Source organism: Neophocaena asiaeorientalis, unplaced genomic scaffold (assembly GCF_003031525.2).
Source record: "Neophocaena asiaeorientalis asiaeorientalis breed wild unplaced genomic scaffold, Neophocaena_asiaeorientalis_V1.1 scaffold147, whole genome shotgun sequence".
Classification (NCBI taxonomy): domain Eukaryota; kingdom Metazoa; phylum Chordata; class Mammalia; order Artiodactyla; family Phocoenidae; genus Neophocaena; species Neophocaena asiaeorientalis.
The window spans coordinates 3608538-3628344 of record NW_020173758.1 but is presented as its reverse complement, the minus strand read 5'-3'; the positions used below and the strand labels follow the sequence as shown (position 1 = coordinate 3628344).

At 34.5% G+C, this 19807-nt stretch overlaps 1 protein-coding gene across 1 annotated transcript in view; it reads left to right on the top strand.

Annotated features, from left to right (window-relative positions):
- DPYD (dihydropyrimidine dehydrogenase) overlaps nt 1-19807 on the top strand; it is a 793614-nt gene that overhangs the window by 324275 nt on the left and 449532 nt on the right. Inside the window, exons 9-10 of the mRNA XM_024751225.1 lie at nt 13239-13346; nt 15068-15237. Coding sequence (XP_024606993.1) covers nt 13239-13346; nt 15068-15237 — 278 coding nt within the window. The remainder of the gene's footprint in view (nt 1-13238; nt 13347-15067; nt 15238-19807) is intronic.

Genomic DNA, 19807 nt, shown 5'->3' with positions numbered 1-19807 from the left:
GGCACGAACCCGTGTCCCCTGCATCGGCAGGCGGACTCAAAAAACTGTGCCACCAGGGAAGCCCCTAAAGGCAGTTTTTAATCAAACAAATATTATACAAGCTAAGCTACATCCATTTTCTGTTATTCGTTCAGAATTTAATTAATGCAGAGTTGCCATTGTTGACTAATTCTTCTTAAGAATGCATTTTAGTATGAATATGTTCTCCACTGATACTGATTCCTAGAAAGGCATGTGTTATGTTTCTCTTCTAGCAAAATCTTTTCATACTTTGGCAGGCATTACCACTAGAATACCTTGCAGTGTGGGTGTCAGTATAGGGTTTATCCTGTTTCCTCTTCCTCTTCTGATTTGCCTCATTTAAATTGATTTTCATAGCTACAATACATATATTTCTATTTTGTTGTTTTTGTCCTCTTTTATGTTCCCTCTCAATAAATCTTTAGCTATATTATCTCCAAAAACAATTAATTAATTAATGCTTTTATTTCCAAAATAAAAGTGACCTTGCACTATACTTAAAATTCAAGAAGGATGAGTCCTAAAATCAAAAGTACTCTTTAAACACCTGTTTCTTGGTACATTTTTATGCACTGGAGATATATATATATACATGTATATAGATCTATAAAGTCTGAACTGATACCTCTCTTCTCTTGGCTTTCAGCATACTGCTTTCTCCTGCCTCTCATGACTGACTGACCCCTCCTCAATTTCTGTTTGGGCTCCTTTTCCTCTTTCTTCCTTTAAATGTTGTTATGTTATCTAGGGCTCAACTGTTGGCTTTCTTTTCCTCAGGATTAGCTCATTAGCATTCATGGCTTCCAGTACAATCTCTTTGCTGATACTTTTCAGATCTCTTGGTCCAGACCAGATTTCTCTCATGAGCTTCAGCCTTGAAATTTTACTTGTTAATTATCTGTAGAATGACTTTACTGGATATCCCACGCTCCGTTAAATATGTTCGAAGTGGAACAATACTGTTGCCCTAGCATCTTCTGCTCCTCTTCCACTGTCCTGGGCCACAGTCAAGCACACCACTGTTGAGGAACCCACCGAAACAGGAAGCCGAGGCTCAGCCGTGACCCTTCCTTTCTCTCTACACTTTTCAACCACGAGGTGCCAAATCCCATGAAATTAACCCTTAAAGACCTTCAGGATATGTTTTTATTCTCCTGTATGTATCCCCACTGTCGGTATCTTAGTGTGAATCAATCTTTTTTTTTTTTTCCCCATTAAAGTTACTGTAATAGGAGAAGAAAGTGAAAACATACCTCTAAGGAATCCAGAGGCACAGTTTCAAATCCCATATACAGAATTTCTTTGAAGTAGTAAAATTTTATTCAAAATTTGCATTTCATTCCTCAGCATCTCCATTTTTGTCTTAATATAAACACCATAATTTAAAGTACTTATCTTTGATTGAAATTGTTGACCCAGGAAAGTAGGCTGTGTTTGTACTAAGGCTGTGGACACTCCCTGTAATGCCATGTTAGTGGAGGTTACTAATAATCCAGGTTGAGAAGTACAAGGTTAGTGTTCCTGTCTTATCCGGATTTATGCAGCATCCCCTTACATGATCTAGTTCCTTCATTCTCACTGTCTGCAAACCAGGTCTACATACTGCTACCAGTTTGTCCTTGTTAATATACAAAGCTGACTGTATCATTTCTCTGCAGTGTTTTCTCTGGGTAAAATCCAAACTCCTTGGTGTGGCTTGCATGGCCTTTTATGGTCCGGGGCCTGCTTATCTGTCAATTTCAAATGTTGCTATTCCTTCTCTCCTATCTGCTCCCCTGACCACACCCTAGTTTCATTCAGATTGAACTCTTACCCCTTCACACCTTTGTATATGCTGCTCATTCTTCCTCTTTCTTTTTCTACCATGGGAAACATTCATCTTTCAAGACTGAGCATAAGTATCATTGTCACCAGCTGAGGTGAACTGTGTTTTGTAAGGGCTCCTGGCACTTACCTATGCATCCGTTTGTCACAGCACTTATCTTGCTTTCTTCTATTTCTGGTTATATGTTCTTCTCCCACTAGATTGGAAGCTATTCATCTCTGTATATCCCAAGTTCCTCTGTATCCCAAGTACAGTAGGCACTCAATAGGTATTAATGAATAAGTGCTTAAATAAATGAAACATCCAAAATTTCTATTTCCATCTTATCTTAATAACAATTAAAAAACACAACTAGTATCCAAAGTTGAAAGTTGAACAGGGTAGACTGTAGTTTTGCTTGGCTTTTTTAAGTAACAGAAATTTCAGAACTGGATATGTAGTGAATATACATTGAATCTGCCAAGTTTTATATGGTTAATCACCAATATCAAAGGAAATTTCAATTGGCATTAAGTTTTTAAAATTATCTGTAGTTTTGGTGGTTGTTGTGGTGTTTTATATTAAAATTATGTAAGTGTTAAGAAAGAAAAATATCAAGGAAGGTACAAGTATGAAAGTAATAGGATTTTGGAAGTTAAAATACATAAAAGCCAATTCATTTACTAGTATTTACCACATGCTAGTCACTGTGGTAAGCATTTATCATATTATTGAGATATATTATCTAAATTAATTTACCTGATTTCATAGATAAGGAAATGGAGACTTGAAATTTAAGTAACTGTGATTATGCAGGTTATACAGCCAATATACAGTGGAGTAATAACATGAACATAGTTATGTCTGACATCAAAACTACAACTTTATTTTACCAGACCTTAATATATTTACAAAGTCTTATATAAAATGGTATTTATTCATGATGTGTAACAGTTGTCAGGTGTGGATAATTACATTGCATTTTGGCATTTGAGACCACACTCCATGCTCTTGGAATGGCAGCTGGATAAGTGGTATGGTATAGTTGAATTAATCTTAGTCAATGTGATTCTTTAACCATTTTTGAGTCACAGGCTCCGTAGGGGGTATAATGAAAGGTATAGACCCTCTGTACACATACACTATAAAATGTACACATGTACAAAGATACGTTTTCATAGTCTTGGATTCCTTGAAAATCACAGGCAAGTTTCAGAATTCGGTTTCTAGATAATCTGCCTATTTTGTGGATGAACAAACTGAGGTTCAAGGTCAACCATATGTTTCTGAAATGGTTGACCATGTCTATCCATCAAGAGTGTCTTTGGAAAGTGATTACTTTGTGGAATTTTCTGAATTCCTAGAAAAGTATTCTAGTTTCAAGACTCTAACTCAGCAATGCATCAGTAATACTGAGCACATTCCAAGTATATTTAATCATTGAAATAATTTAATATTTTTCTTATTGCATACACATTTCTTTAAAAAAATCTACTAAGATAAGTATTTTCTTGTAAGATTTATAAAAACCATAGCAGTGACTTAGAATAAGATAAATAAATTTGTACAGAAATGTATCATTTGAGTAAAGAACAAAATGCATAATTAAAAGGTAAAAGAATTATATTGTAGCAAAACCAATATCTATATTTTCTATGTGTAAATTTAAGTTGTTTCAGCAATATAGAGCTGTACTATGCTTACTTGTCCACATAACAGTTCTATAAGGAAATGCATTTTGTAATTCTTCTAATTTTAAAGATGAGAAAACTGAGGTTTAAAATTTAATGACTTAGGCATGAGCTTATAGCTAATAGCTAAAAAGTAAAGGTCAGGAGTCCATTAGAAGTCTTTTGATTCTGAATCAGGCAGCTCTCCATTGTTTCACAGACATGCCTGGGGAGAATCAGGTAGATGCAGAAACAAGTTTCGGCAGCTGAGAGAGTTACCAAGCACATTTGGTGCATGGTCTTTATTTTAAGGCCTGCCATTTGCTTCCTCAGACTTGTATTGTTTCACTTTGCAGAGCTCTGAAGGCCAGAGCATACTTGGGTAATTCAGAATGATTCTTAGCTTTCATTTCAGTTTTAATCCATGACCTCAACTCTTGCATTGTGTTTCACTCTTTTTATTTCAGTACTATAGCAAAGATTAGTTTGGCTTTAAAGAAAACAGTTTAACTGCATTACCAATTATAAATGCATGTTATATTAAAATTTTTTACATAAAGTTTTTGATATACAGAATACTTTAGCCTCACAATATAGCTGTAAAATTCATTAGAACGATTACAAATAAAGAGGTTACCAGTACGTATATTTAAGAATTTATTTGAGTAAAAATTTTAGAAGTACAATTAATAAATACCTTTGAGAAAGTAGCTAATACAATACAATGAATGTATGGTACATTTACTGGTGATTAACACATTAGTAATACTTTTGAGATTACATTTTTAAAGGGGTGTTCTCCCTTCTACAGAATGTGTGTTTACGGTGGCAGCTTTAATGCTGTTTCCAGCTGTGCAGTTCAATAAAGTATGGTTTTAGGTGGTTGGTTGAGGGTTTTTTCCGTAATGTATGTCGATGGAGATAAGTGTTTTAATTACTTTTTTAATGTCTGTGCTTTTGTATTTTTCTCCTCTCTTCTCTTTTATTTCCTGCTGTTGAGATTACTGCCTCATCTCCACAGCAGGTAGCTGTAGCACATTTGTTTTCTTTGTAAGCCTGGTAGATTTATTTTGTAATATAACTGTTCCTTTTTAGTATTTTATTATTAATGATTTCTTTACTTTGGAATATAGTATACTTACATAGTGCTAAATAGTAATTTTCTAACACCATCTAAGAATTCCAGTCATTAAGAAAAAAAAATCTTCGCCTGAGGCATATTCTTTGAATTTTTTTGCTTACCCTTACTTCATGATGTGAGGATTAAAATTTAAGGAAATTGTTTTATAGCAAAAGCCAAATGAGAATGAGAAACAGAGAAAAGAGAAGGGAGGAAAACAAATAGAAAAAGCCCAAGAGATAAAGCACACTTTAATAAATAATACCAAAAATCAAAGGGATATGTATAATTTTGTGACAGAAAAAGAAAATTACGTTAACATGTTTTCTAGAAGAGGGATTTTAATGAGATCTTATTTTTATATTAAAATTAAATTTTAATTAGTAAAATAACTTCTGCTAATTACAAGAAAATTGGATTACAAAAATATAAAGAAAAATAGTTCAGCTTCTTTTTTTTGGTCCAGGATTTTGTTGTTTTGATTCCTTCATATGTCCCTTTATATAGAAAGAACAATAGATAAGGTGGATCCTGAATATAGAAGTTATTTATCAGGAAAGTAGAAAACACTCAAGGATATTTTATCTGTCTTTGAGTTCTTGGACAATATTTTATTAATTAAAATAAGGTCTCTCTCTCTCTCTGTTTTTTCCACATGTGTAAAAGGAGTAAAAATTATGAGACTACAAATGCATAGTGAATCTTATTCTCATTTTGTTATATGAAATGGCTAGATATTTTATTACAGATTAAAAATCCTCTAGAAGAATTTTAACCACTTAGATTCAATTTACTTCACATGTGTTGATCTTGTGAACACATTGCTTTATTAATATGTTTATATTTTCTGTCACCCATGAAAACTCTAAATTGGAGCCTGATATTAAGCTCTAATATGAAATTTTATGAACTGATCTCGTTGGTATAATAGAACTTATACATATTTTCTACATGAAATCATAGAAGCAAACTGAAATACGTTTGTAACTTCATAGGAATTATTACATTTGTTTACTTTACTCTCTTCTCCAATGCTTTTAAAATTATACTGTTTTCATAATTAAATACAAAAAGAAGATCTTAGTTCAGCGTCTCTCCGATTTTCAAAATTGTATGAGTGTTCTTTACTCCTCTTAGGTCTGGATGTCATTATTGTTATATGTTTCTGTATAGAAAAGTACCTTGTGTAATGGGAAAAAATATGATTTGAGATGGTGATTTCATTCATAACATTTTTTAAGAGTCTTCATCTTGTTATGCTCTAACGAATTATGTGATCCATACAATTAATGCTTGTGGTCATATATAGAGAGAGACTAGACAGCAGTTATACAGAACAGATATTTATTGGGGATTTGAAAAATCAATGAAATGAATACTATTGTGATATATGGTGATCTGATTTCATATGTGTTATATTGAATCACTCCACTCTTTCTGAATTCAGTCTTAACACCCAAGAGCTAAACACATTTACAGTGGGTTGTCAGAAAAAGATGGGGAGTTTTATTGAGAAAAGAATCACAATAGGGCATCATTGATCTGTTCTCTTTCTAATCCATATATAGATCTTAGAATGATAACCCTTACGGCACTGTTTTCCCTTGGAAGTAAATCCTTTGAGTCATATAAGTGATCTTTAAGTGACAGATGAAGAACTTTATAATCCATTGTGAAATTGTGGAATGCTTAGGCCCTTGAAAGGAATATTTTATTTCCATATTGTAATCTCAACTGTTTGGGCTTGATATCAAAATAGTTTACCTTTTCTAGTAAGTATATAAACACATATATCCATAATACATGTATTTATGAGTTATACCTACATTTACATATCTATGTACAGCCATTTAAATATCTTCTTATGATTAATTGCAGTATCTTCTGTTTGTGAAAGTGTATACTATGAATCTTTTATAATGTGAGTCTTTATTTTCCATAGTTTTTATATTTTACCCAAGACAGTAATAATGATTTACATTTGAATGTTGTTTTAGATTTACCAGAGTGCTTTTATGTGTACTTTTCCACCTCATTTCAGAGCAACCCTGTACATAAGTCAGAGATATCTTCGTTCCAATCAAGGCAGTTAGCTCGATTTACTGTGGTAATCATTCTGCAATATATACAAATACTGAATCTTTATGTTGTACACCTGAAACTAATATATGTCAATTATAGCTTAATAAAACATAATTAGATAAAATAAAGGAATTTGACAGCCACAGTATTAAAGGTAATTTTACCCAAGTACAGCTAGAAAGGGGATATAATGAGACTAGAACCCAATTCTCCAGACTCCTAGGTCAGTGGTCTCTGAGGCAGGATGTTAACTAACTGCTGCAATTTGAATGATGCCTTAACCAATAGAGGGTCTTAACCTTGCTATTTCCTGGTCTTGAAGCAGTATGGTTTGCGTCCATTGTAGTCTGTAGAATGAATGAAGTTAGAGGAATACCCTTGTCTTACCACAGCCTTTCATTCTAACCAATCTGTCCAACGCTGACCGCTTAAATGTGCAACAGTGTGAATTGTGAATATGATGGATTAGATGAACATTTAATTTATGTCTATCTGAATGTGTCCTTTCATTATATCAAACAAAGGCTTTTAGGGAGAGAATGCAAATAAAAGGAAACGTTTATTTCACATCTATGCAAAGAGCTTTACATACATTGTTTTCATTTTACTCTCCTAACAATCCTATGATGAGGCTGCTGCTGCCCAGAAAGGGTAATTTACTTGCCCAAGGTCAATGGCTAGTAAGAGCTAGAATGAGAATTTTAACACAGAAAGTCTGACTTAGAGCTTTCACTCTTATTCAGTACGCTGTATTTACAAATGATAGAAATAAGTCAGTTGGCATTAAGATATTTTAAAAAGACTTAATAAACAAAAGTAAAGAAAAACAATGGTTACACAGGGACATTTCTTACAAAGACACAACTGCATAGCTGTGGTAGATAGCCTCGTGTCCCTTAGTGAGGGTTTGTTTAATGAATCCATGTTTAATCTTCACATGTTAATATTCTTCCTCATGCAGCACCATTCCCCAAACCAGGCTTAGCAATGAGGATTGAGATCACAACAACGTGCTTTCTTCTTTGAGAAGACAGCAAAATCTCTGACACAAAAGTACTTGGAAAAGTGAAAAACTTAGGACATTTGCCATCAACTACATTTTGCTGTGCTCAGCCAGTAAACTTGACAGTAGGACATAATCAGAGGGATTTTATATGTCTACTAAAATCTTCTTATTGAAAAAGCACTCGTGTGAAATAACAAGACAGTATACCTGCAGAGAGAGTTCAGAATACTAGAACATTGCCCATTTCCGTAAGCCAGGAACCTGAGGCAGTCTCACAACGTTCTGTGCTGTCTTCTCCACTTCTGTGGGATGTGTGAGGCTGTCTCCCGTGACATGTCTGTCTGATCACCATCTTCCGCATGACGGCTTAGCTGTCATTCAAGTGAATGCCTTCAAGAATGAGAGGCGTCACACAAATTGTTGCTCAATTCAATTAACACTGAATGAGTTGACCCAGTAAAGTAACACATGCAGACATTATAAAATCTGAGAAATTCTTAAACACGTCCTACAGTAGCTATGAAGACTGAGCCTTAGAAACTTATTCCTCATCTATTACTTACTAGATGATAACACAAAACAGAATATTTAGTATCTTGTTAATGTTAATTGAAGTTGTGCAGAACTTAATATGAGTACAAAGAATTTACTAAATACACTGCTGTTGTATATTCTGTAGTTGTTTCAGAGGGAGGTGCTTTGGAAACAAAGCAAAGATACAGATTTCAAAGAATATCAAATATTGAAAAATAACCAGCAGATACCCAAGGGGAATGCAGTTAAGAAGGAAGACATTTTAGAGAGGAATTGTGCTAGAGAAAAGAATCGCAAAACAAAGATGCAGCCCAGAGAAGCAGCCAGTCTTTTCTCTACCACTAGATTGGAACATTCTGTGTTGTATGCGTATCCATAGCCTTAAAGTGAAACTGAATACATATACGTTGAATGATTACTTTGGACATCACTTGTTATGTAGCAACACATTATAACAGGGTTTAATTATAACCTTATACATGGCAAAGGCAGCATTTTGAAGTTAAAGCATATACTCTACAGCCAGACCATCCAGGTTAGAAATTGGCATTACTACTTACTTGTTCTATGACCTTCAGCAAAGTTACTTAATCTTTATGTGCCTCAGTTTTCTCATATCTAAAATGCAGATAGTAATGCGAGTTGTCTTTTAGAGTTGTTTTGAGAATCAAATGAGTTAGTATATAAAAATCACCTACCTATATGTCAGGCACTTAAAACACTGCCTATAAGTAATCAATACCTGTTAAGTTAGATTTTCTGTAGTATAAGCAACATTTTATTTCTTTCTTTTCTTTTTGGAGAACTTGAAAATGATAATCTTTCAGTACGTCTTAAGAAGGTGTTCCATTGTATACCTTTGTATAAATGCGTGCTGAAACACCAAAAACTTCAGTAACTATTCTAGGGGAACAAAGAAACTATCTGGCCTTCTTGAAAGACAAAGAACACTATATGGATATTACCCTGAGCTGTTTTGTTTTTCAAATCTTTGTCAATTCCTCTTTATTCATAAACCTCCTTCTTCCCACTGAAAGGTGAATTAAAAAGTCATTTCGGTGTCATTTTGAAACCATCCTGGTATAGACACATACCTTATTTATTAATATGCCACCTACTCTCAGGGAAATCTTCCTTTGATAGATGGGTATTTGCAAGTTTCATTATCTTTCATATTTCACTTACGGTTGCTTCATTTTTCTTCTTTTGTAGCACTTTGTTTAAATTTGCTAAGGTTTTAATACTTTACTTTGATTTAAGATTTATTCTTCCTTGACACGAGATGTGGAATTTGAAATAAAAATTATAAACTACAGAATAATAAACCTATCATAATATTAATAGATAGTGTTTATTGAGCATTCACTATGTGCCAGGTCCCAATGCTTTATATATATATGTATGGATAGATAAATAGATAGACACATCTATGAGAGAAGAGAAATATAATTATTATCTCTGTTTTAGAAATGCAGAGGTAGAAGATCAGAGCAATTAATTAATTGTTTCAGGGCTCTCTAGAAAGATAAAGCCTTTAAGAGATATATAAAATAGATAAATAGATAAACAGATAGATAGATAGATTGAGTGGTATGATTTATTTCAAGGAATTGGCTTATGCAGTTGCGGGAGCTGTCAAATCTAAAATCTGTAGGCCAGGCCAGCAGACAGACAAAATTTCTTCTTCCTTAAGGAAACCTCAATTTTTTCTTAAGACCTTTGGACTGATTGGATGAAGCTTATCCAGATTATTGAGGTAATCTCCTTTACTTAAAATCAATTGATTATAGATGTTAACCACATCTCTAAAGTGCCTTCACAGTAATACCTGGATTAGTGTTTGATTGGATAATTTGATGTGTGTACTTAGCTATGTACACATAAAACTAACTGTCATAGAACTTACAGAAGATCACAATCAGATAAATGGGAGAGGTAGAACTCACACCAAACTCTGTCTGATGACAAAGACCCTGTTCCTAATCACCCAGCAGCATCATAGTTAGCAGAGAATAGGGTACTTCTGCCAGCTGGGCTGGACTGCCAAAGAGTATGTGAGCAGGGCTTCAGATACATGGTCCTAATAGATGATCTGCCACCCAGGTAGGGGAGAAGCGCTCCGTGGACACTGGGAATCTAAAAGTGAGCATGACTTGAGGTGTGGCTAAATAGGCTGCAGAGATAACCCAATCATAATCATCCCATCCAGTTACTGGCTCGTTTTTCCTGGCCTCAAGCCAGTATCTATAGGTCAGAACGTTTAGCTGGTGCCCTCTTGAACATTTACAGGGAGAATCTGACCCAGTAAATGTTAAATTCATTATAGTGATAAATGCAGAGTGGGGTGAAAGCACAGGAAACTCAGTTGTCCTTGTCAATGTATGATTCAAGTGAAAAAATGAAATTTAAATTTTACCAAAGCTTTTTTCTTGTGAAATAATTCTTGCAGGAGAGAAAACATCATCTCTATGGGTCAGGTGGTGTGTTTAATACGAATGCCTTGCATTTCTTTATATAACAGTTATTTTAGCAGTGGGTCTATAGAAAATAAGCACAGATGTAAATCTCCCTTTTACCTTAGCCATGGCAAGTAATGAAAAAGCTCAGATTAGGGATTAGTAAAGGAAGGATCTTGGACTTCATTACCAGAAACTGTAGAATTCTTGTCCACCACTTATATTCTCTGTGCTTTGTTTTTGATCTGTCTTAAAGGTTTTTCCTTACCACATCACCTTGAAATTGCAAAACCCTTCACATTGTTTTCCTTGTTGTGTTTTTTTAACAGGAAAATGGGAAAATGAAGTACCATAGAACATATGCAGTCTCTATAGTATAGTAATATGAAAGGGGAGACAGGTCCTTATTATTTAAATATATATATTTTATATATATATATAAAATGACACATGTTGGTTTGACTAATCAAATGTAGCTTAAACTACAATCATCTTTTAACAGCTTTCAAGAAAAATTGTTTTGTCATTAGAATCTTCAAGTACATATTCAGCTATATTTATGTAACTGTAACCACCCCCATCTCAGTCCTTCGAAAAGAATTACATTAATATATATAACCACACATTTATGTAATAGTTTCCATGTTACAAATAGACTAAGGGATATTCCTCCGTGTCAGAAAATGAAGAAATAAAATTATCCCCGTTTTGTTTATAGAGAAGCCAGAGCAAAGATCAGTCAAATGACTTGCCTAACTTTCTTAGATAATTAAAATAATTTTAAAAAAATGGTCTTAAAAGAACCTAAAAACAAAGGGCAAATCTTTTGCGGAAGGAGGAAATGAAAGAGGTGCTAGACAGGAAAGAAAAATGTTTGATTTAATTTGAAGGGACAGCAGTGGTTTATTGCTGGCTATGCACTCAATCCACCAGCACCTTCAGTTTTCAGGTCAGATACAGTATCAACCTTATCGCACACAACAAAACTCATCTCCTGGGCCATGCTTTTTACTCTGTGTGTCTACCAGCAGCTACCATTGGCTTTCATTTAACTATGAAATAAACTCCTATTTCTCTGGAATGGCCTATTGGTAGACTGAGATTTGGATAGTAAATAACATTAAGCTATAAATTTCCCCCTTATGGAATTGAGATGAAAAGCTTTCCTGTAGTGGGGTGAAAGCTATCAGATTTGCTTCATTTATAGTTTGAAAACATTTTAACCAGCTATTCATATTCTTTTCAAAATGTTGGCAATTATTTCCTAACTAGTTGATACATGCATGTTATAGAACATTTGGAAAATAAGGAAATAATTTTTGAAAACCCAGAATATCCACAGTTCCACCACCAGAAATGATTACTGTTCAGATTATATAGTTTATATATTTTTATAAAACTTAAATCATACTATACACAGTGTTTTGTGTCCTGCTAGTTTATTTAACACTGTATTTTGACTACAATCTGTTACCACATTTTTCAAATGTTTGTTTTAATGGCTGCATTTTGTTCTGTCATGTTTTTCATCTCTTAAAGTAAAACTGGATTATTCATTCTGTTGGCATTTTGATATTCCTCCACCCTTTCTGTCTCTCTCTTATCTTTTTTTGCACTGACCATTTTTGTACATCAAACCTTTATTTGCATGTCTTAGTATTTTCTTATGATAGATTCAAACCTGTTTTTTAGAATTAGGCACCAGTTTCTACCAAATTTCTACCAAAAGAGCATAACAAATCTCATCTTTAACCTTGCCATATAGTGTAATTTTCTTAAACCCTTTACTTTTTAATAGAGGAGAAATCATATCTCATTGTTTTAACTTGCAGTTCTTAAATTACTAGGGCACTTAAGATTTTTGGTGCTTATAAACTATGTTTTTTGTTATCCCAATTTTTGTTACCCTTTGTTTATGCTTCTATTGAAAAGTTAATATGTTCCTCATTAAAACTGAGAAATGTCTTTATGTAGAAAAGACATTTTATTTGTTAAAATATTCTTCTAGCTAATCACTTGGCATTTAATTTGTTTATAATATTTTTGAAGTGTAAAACTAGCTGAATTTTTGTGGTAAAATACTTTTTTTTCCTTCAAAATTTTTTAGTCTCCCCCCACCCCCTTAGAAAGACCTTCCATATTCAGGAACTAGATAAACATATATCCATATTTTCTTTTAGGTTTTGTGATGAATTTTTTATATTTAACACTTTAATACACCAGAAATTTATTTTTATTTATGACATGAGGAAAGAATATAACCTGATTTTCCCCTTAACACAGTATGTGAGTATCCATGTCTCTGTATATGTACATGTGCACATGAACGTGTGATTTATGATGTATTCTTAGTTATGTATTAAAGGTATACTCTGAGGTCTGTTACATTGTGTTATGTACATTCTTTTATGTTAATTTGCTTATAGATTTTTTTCCTCTAAGAACCACATTATCTTAATGATTACAGCTTTCTACTTTCTTTCTAATAGTCAGTAGGAAAAGTCACCCCTCCTTCTAATGACATTTTATCAATATTTTTACTTAGGTTTGCCAGAACCCAAAAAGGATCACATCTTCCAAGGCCTGACACAGGACCAGGGGTTTTATACATCCAAAGACTTTCTGCCACTTGTAGCCAAAAGCAGTAAAGCAGGTATCACATACTGTCTTCTGTTCCTAATGTTACCTATGTTGTTATGTGTATTATGAATATATATTAAGTCCAGGCTCAGTAGGAAATTGTCCAGATCTCCAGTTCATCCTTTTATAACACCAATGTAAAATGAAAAAAAAAAAATCTGACATTACTGTTAGCCAGAATCATCTATTTGTCCATCCTCCCAATCAAACATCATCATAAGGATTTTTCACTGTGTTGTATACAGGTCTAAACTGCATTATGAAAAGTTGCTTGAAAATAAGAGTGTCCTTAACAAACATCAGAAGATGTTCTTAAAAGAAAAGGCAGGAACTTCACTTTGGGAACTGTTTTATTTTTTTGTTTAAAATAGGACAAGTGATCATGTCTTCCATGATTTGTATCCACACCAGCAGAAAGATTCAGTCTCTTCTTGAACCACAGTTTTATGAAATTAAAACAAAACACTTTGATGGATACCCTAATACCTAGTCTCTGTGTGAAATCACTTCACACACCAAAGGAAGAACAACTGGAAGCTATGCCTGTCCTCTGCTTTGACTGGGCTAGAGTCATCGTCTTAGTGTTAAAGAAGCTATAATATATTCCCTAAAACCCGATAGTCAAACTCCTTTAAATATGTATTTTTAAAGAATTCTGAACTTCAGATATTCTAACATCAATTACATATGGAAAAGATAAGAATCTACATTTATTCTCCTAAAATTGAAAAAGATAAGAAACTTTCTCTCTTAGATCAATCTGTAGAACTTTACAGCTAAAGTTATATAACATCTTCATCCTCTTCCTTCCAAGAGAACACGATGCTTGCTAGGGAAGATCATTGTACACGTAGCATGTATTTGAGAATTACAAAAGGCTAATTATGTAATCCCAAATACAAACTCTTTCAAGCAAAATGATTATGCTATCTGTGGTGCCATTTCAAAAATTATAGTAATTTATCTTGTCAACAGTTTTATTTAATCCAATAATACAGAGCTGCCTAATACATAGCGAACACCTGCATTTTACTTTTTAAAGAATCTTCATGTGGACATCAAATATTCATATAAATGCTGTTGAGAAATGTTCACTTGGAGAGTCATATTTCTTTTATTGCTCAGTTTTACAAACAAAACCAGGAAAAAAGCAGTAAAAGGGAGAAAGTTTTATTTTAACTATTTCAAGAAAATAGTTCTCAGAAATTCTTCAGTTACCTAAAGGGAACATATTCAGCATGTTAATTTTCAAAATTTACTAAATATACTATACAGCAGGGCTGTATGTTAGAAATCTTATAAGATGATTTCTAAATAAAAGGTTTTAATGAAATACTGCAAATTATTAACTCGGATCACAAGGATCACTTTTTTTCTTCTAACAAACAAATTTAATGACAATAAGTTAAAAATACATATCACAACTTTGACAGAGAGTTTAAATTGATTGATTCCAGTTTATTATGACCCAAACTCTTCAAAATGTGTTATAGCTATCCTTCTAGAAGGCAAAAAAGAAGTTAAAGGTATTGACTATGAAATTACATGTATGAGCATATCTTTAAAGTGGGAATAAAACTGTCTTTCAGTGAAGCAGAATAATTTGATAGTGACACTCCATCCTCGCAAACTGCAAGATGCAATTTTACACTGCTTTGAGTACAAGTATCTTTTGAGCTGTCATGCAGAAATGGTTTCTCTACTTGAAAATGGGGTTTTCCTTTCATCATTCAGGAATGTGTGCCTGTCACTCTCCATTGCCATCGATACGGGGAGCCGTGATTGTACTCGGAGCTGGAGACACAGCTTTCGACTGTGCAACATCTGCTTTACGTTGTGGAGCCCGCCGAGTGTTCATCGTCTTCAGAAAAGGCTTTGTTCATATAAGAGCTGTCCCTGAGGAGGTAAAATGGAACCATCAGAAAATATGGAGTTGTCATGCAACAAATTTTAGAAGATGTAAAACTTAATGTGCATTCTCCTAGTTTAAATCATTAGAATGTTCTTCAGATTGTGAGATGCACATTTAAAAATTTCTGGGTTACCCATAGTTGCTTTTTCTAGTACAGACATTCAAAGTAAAAGAAAATTATTTTATAATACTGATTTGGATACAATGAGAAGTTTATCTTTGTCAATACACAAGTGCTTCTTGTGTATTGTATTCTCAGGGTTAATATCTTTGAAAGGTACTGTATTTAACTAGTAACAGTGGAATGTGTTAAGTCTTGCATATCCAAATACTAGATACTCTTCACAAAATATATGGATATTAATTAGGAGAATGTGGTAATTAGAGACATTCGGAATTTTCCATAAGTCAAATTTACAAGCTGCATTCAAAGATATCTATATCTATATCTATCTATCTATATCTATATATAGATATATATAATACTTATAGTTAATTCATTCTGCTATGAAGGCAGTAGAATGAAGAGATTTCCATTTATTTCTTAAAAGAGCTCTAATGTAAGCATTACTTAGAATTAATAATTAGTTAACTTACTAAAAATGACAGATTTAAAATCATTTCATTCTAACAGGTGACTGGTGACTAATCTTGGGTGAAACATCAGCTGGGTACATGTACCACAGACTTCTCAAATTTTAACGTTAAGGAAGATAATGCCTTATAAAGGGTATTAGTTCTGAGAACAAGAACCAAATGTATTTATAGAAAGATAAATTACTCATTTTATCCAAATCAGTATTATGAATTTGATTTGCTTTAGAATGCCTGAACATATTTGGAGTCTCTATTCTAGGAAAGGATTATAACTGTAGTCAATAGGTAATTTGTCACAATCTCACTAAAATATCAGAGTCACCACTGGTTCATGACTGAGTTAAAAATGTCAACTTTATCCTCCAGGTTTTTCTCCATCCACTCTACCCTTCAGACTTTTCCAAAATCCAAGGTGGAGATAGTCTTGTAATCATAGGAGCTTTTTTTCTGGAGCACCATTTTATTTTACTTATTATTTATTTATTTAATTTATAGGAACCTCCATACTGTTCTCCATAGTGGCTGTATCAATTTCCATTCCCACCAACAGTGCAAGAGGGTTCCCTTTTCTCCACACCCTCTCTGGAGCACCATTTTAGGTATCAGTTAGTACAAACTTATTATGGTACAAATAAAAGGAAAACAGCCGTACTGGAGTAAAGTGACTTGCCTAAGATAAAAAAACAGAAGCTAATTTGATTCATCTTTGTATCCTCATGCATAGCATAGGACCTCAGCAAAGAATAAGTGCTTGAGCAATATGTTTTGAACTAAATATTTTAACTCTTATTTTTCTAAATCTAAAGTCAGAGAAGTTTTCATTATGAAAGGCTGCATCTTGAAAGTTGGAAGGGAAGACACCCCTGAATGGCAATGTCAGTTTACTTCATGCTTTATATTATAGTCATCATCCATTGGCAAGGGTCACTAGAAATGAGTAGTGGCTATTTCTTCTGCATAAGTAGAACACACATAGACACACAAAAAGAGACCAGATAATTAATTACTTGAGAAGGTAGAAGTTTTGTTTGCTTGTTTGTTTTTTGTTTGTTTAATCAACCTACATTTATTGAGCATCCACTGTGTATCAAGCACTGCTTTAGGCAATTGGAATACAGCAGTGAACACGTCAGATAGAAATTCTTGCCCTCATGGAGCTCATACCTAGTAAGGAAAGACACTCAACCAAACAAATAAATTGTCACATAAATGTATGTTGAACAGTGGTTAATGCAATGGAGAAAATAGTTGAAATAGGAGTAAACAAAGTGTGAATTTGGGGAGGGGCTATGGTGGAAGAGGAGACAGGACTTGCCATTTTATTTTATTTATTTATTTATTTATTTATTTTTTTGCGGTACGCAGTCCTCTCACTGTTGTGGCCTCTCCCGTTGCGGAGCACGGGCTCCGGACGCGCAGGCTCAGTGGCCATGGCTCACGGGCCCAGCCGCTCTGCGGCATGTGGGATCTTTCCGGACCGGGGCACGAACCCGTGTCCCCTGCATCGGCAGGCGGATTCTCAACCACTGCGCCACCAGGGAAGCCCAGGACTTGCCATTTTAAAAGGAGTGGCCCAGGAATGCCTCTCTAATATGATGACTTTGGGGATAGAGATGAAAACATTGAGGGAATGTAGACATTTGAGAGAAAAAGTTTCCATGTCAAGGTTAATGCATTCACCCTTGACTGAGGAAGGCTTTTGGACTTCTAGGAATAGAAAAAAAAAAAGTCAGCATAACTGGAACAGAGTATGAGAGGATAGTATGTGGCGGTATGTGGTGAGGTCTTGTAAGTGTCCATAAGGTCTTTAGTTTTTACTGAGTGAAAGAGGAAACAACTGAACTGTTTTGAGCAGACAAACATCAAGATCTGAGTTAAATTTTAAAAGGACTGCTCTACTGATAATTGACTATGGGGGATTGGGTCAGAAGCAGGGAGGCTATTCAGGGGCTAATTGTTAAAGCGGCTGGATTATAGGAAGGAAAGGATCAGGGTCCAGGCATGGCTCAGTCAGAAGGCCAAAGCTTGTTGGGATGAACTGTGTTTATCAAAGTATTGGGAGGAAGCGATGGGTTGGTGGGATAACTTGTCTTATGCCTGCAGTTGAGCTTAGTGGAACTCAAGCGGATCTGGAGCTTAATTAAAACTAGAAGAACAAATGTTTGGATGTTTATTATTAGCTTACAAGAAACTAAAATGTTTACATGGTCTTAAAACTACTGAGCTGTGAGCTCTATGAGAACGGTGCCATGATCATCACTTTTTTCTTCCCCTGCCTAGCACAATGGATTCCACATAAAAAGTGTTCAACAAATAATTGTGGAATGAATGTTTTCTGGAGAGAATAAGCAACCAGGGCTTCTAGCATTAAAAAGGCTCATGGTTTCCAAGTTAGATAAATGTAATTACTTGATTTGGTATACATCAAAGAGGCCCAAGACATGGCAGTGCTAGCACTTATGAAACTGGTAAGTCAGTATCATCTACTTCAAGATACAGGTTTTGAAAGAATGTTCTCAGACAAATTTTCAACCTATACGAAGAATTTAATATCAAACCCAATTTCTTGGTATTTCTTCAATTCCTCCTATGCTTTCTACCCCCAGTACACACAAACTGCAATCACACTGGTTTCTTTGAAGTCAATGAAGATTGATATTTAGAGTTTTTCTCAAATATGTATATTGTTTATTGGGCTTTGGCTCTTTGATGGAATTTGGAAATAACATAATTTGTCTGTTGGCAAAAGGCCTCTCTGTCAGGCATGTCAGCATGTATATATCCAAAGCTGTGGTCTAATTCTCAAATGATTTTTGAATGGGGAGGGAAATACAGAACAATATAAAGTTTTCCCATCATTTAGTGGCAAATATGAATTATTACCTAGGCCAGTTAGACTTAACAAGGAATTGTTACATGGTTAGTAACAAAGAACCATATAATTAGATCCAGAAATGTTTTAATCTACTAAGTTAGGAGGCACTACTAATAGGTTCTGCAGTGACAAGCACATCCCGTTTCTCTAATGCAGTGGTTTTCTTACTTCAGTGTGCATCAGAATCACCTGGAGGGCTTGTTCAACACAACTTGCTGGGCCCTGGTCCCAATTTCTGATTTAGTAGCTGTGGGATGGGCCTGAGAATTTGCATTTTTAACAAGTTCACTGGTGATGCTGAGGCTGCTGATCCACTACTCTAGTGTATCATCAATGTAGTTTCCAGCTGTCTAATTAGAGCCATAAGCAGTGTGCTGTTTGGGGGCACTTTCCATCTTAGTTAAGAAAGCATTAATGCTACAGGATATAAGGTTTGATGAAATGAAGATATGGAGGCATCACCAGCATATTGATGTAATTCTGATTGCAAATGTCTTTCAGTCTCCCTTGTGGCCTCACACACATGCTAAATAGGATGCTACTGACAAACTAGCACTGCTCAGCCATGGGTCCTTAGGGAAACCAGCCAATCATTCAGCACTGTCCTCTAAGAAGATGAGGGAAAATCTGTTAATAATTCCCTCCAGAACTTTCTGCAAGCTTAAATAGGTGAGATTAAATTTCACAGGATAACAGAATCCCCAAAAATGCTGGTATTAAAAGTTGTTGACAGATCAGATAGAACTGCAAGAATGCTTTAGGCAGTTGGGAATCCCTAGAAGGAGGCATGAAGGTCAGGACTCAACAGAACCTCTTGAGTTGATAAATTTAAAGGATAAGGTTAGGGAAGGAATTTGTAGTTCTTATTAATTATTACTGAGAAGAATATGGTACAAAATTATTTTAATAGCATAGCCCCACACACAGAGAACACACCAAGAATCTATTGTTCACATAGTCAATTTCCCAATGGCAGCAAAACATGACAGGTCTTTAATTCTGCTATATTTTAAATGGGCTCTCTATTTTACTCCCTAGCACCCCTTGGCTCCCCCCCCCCGCCCCTTTTTCCCCAAATAGGAAAACTATT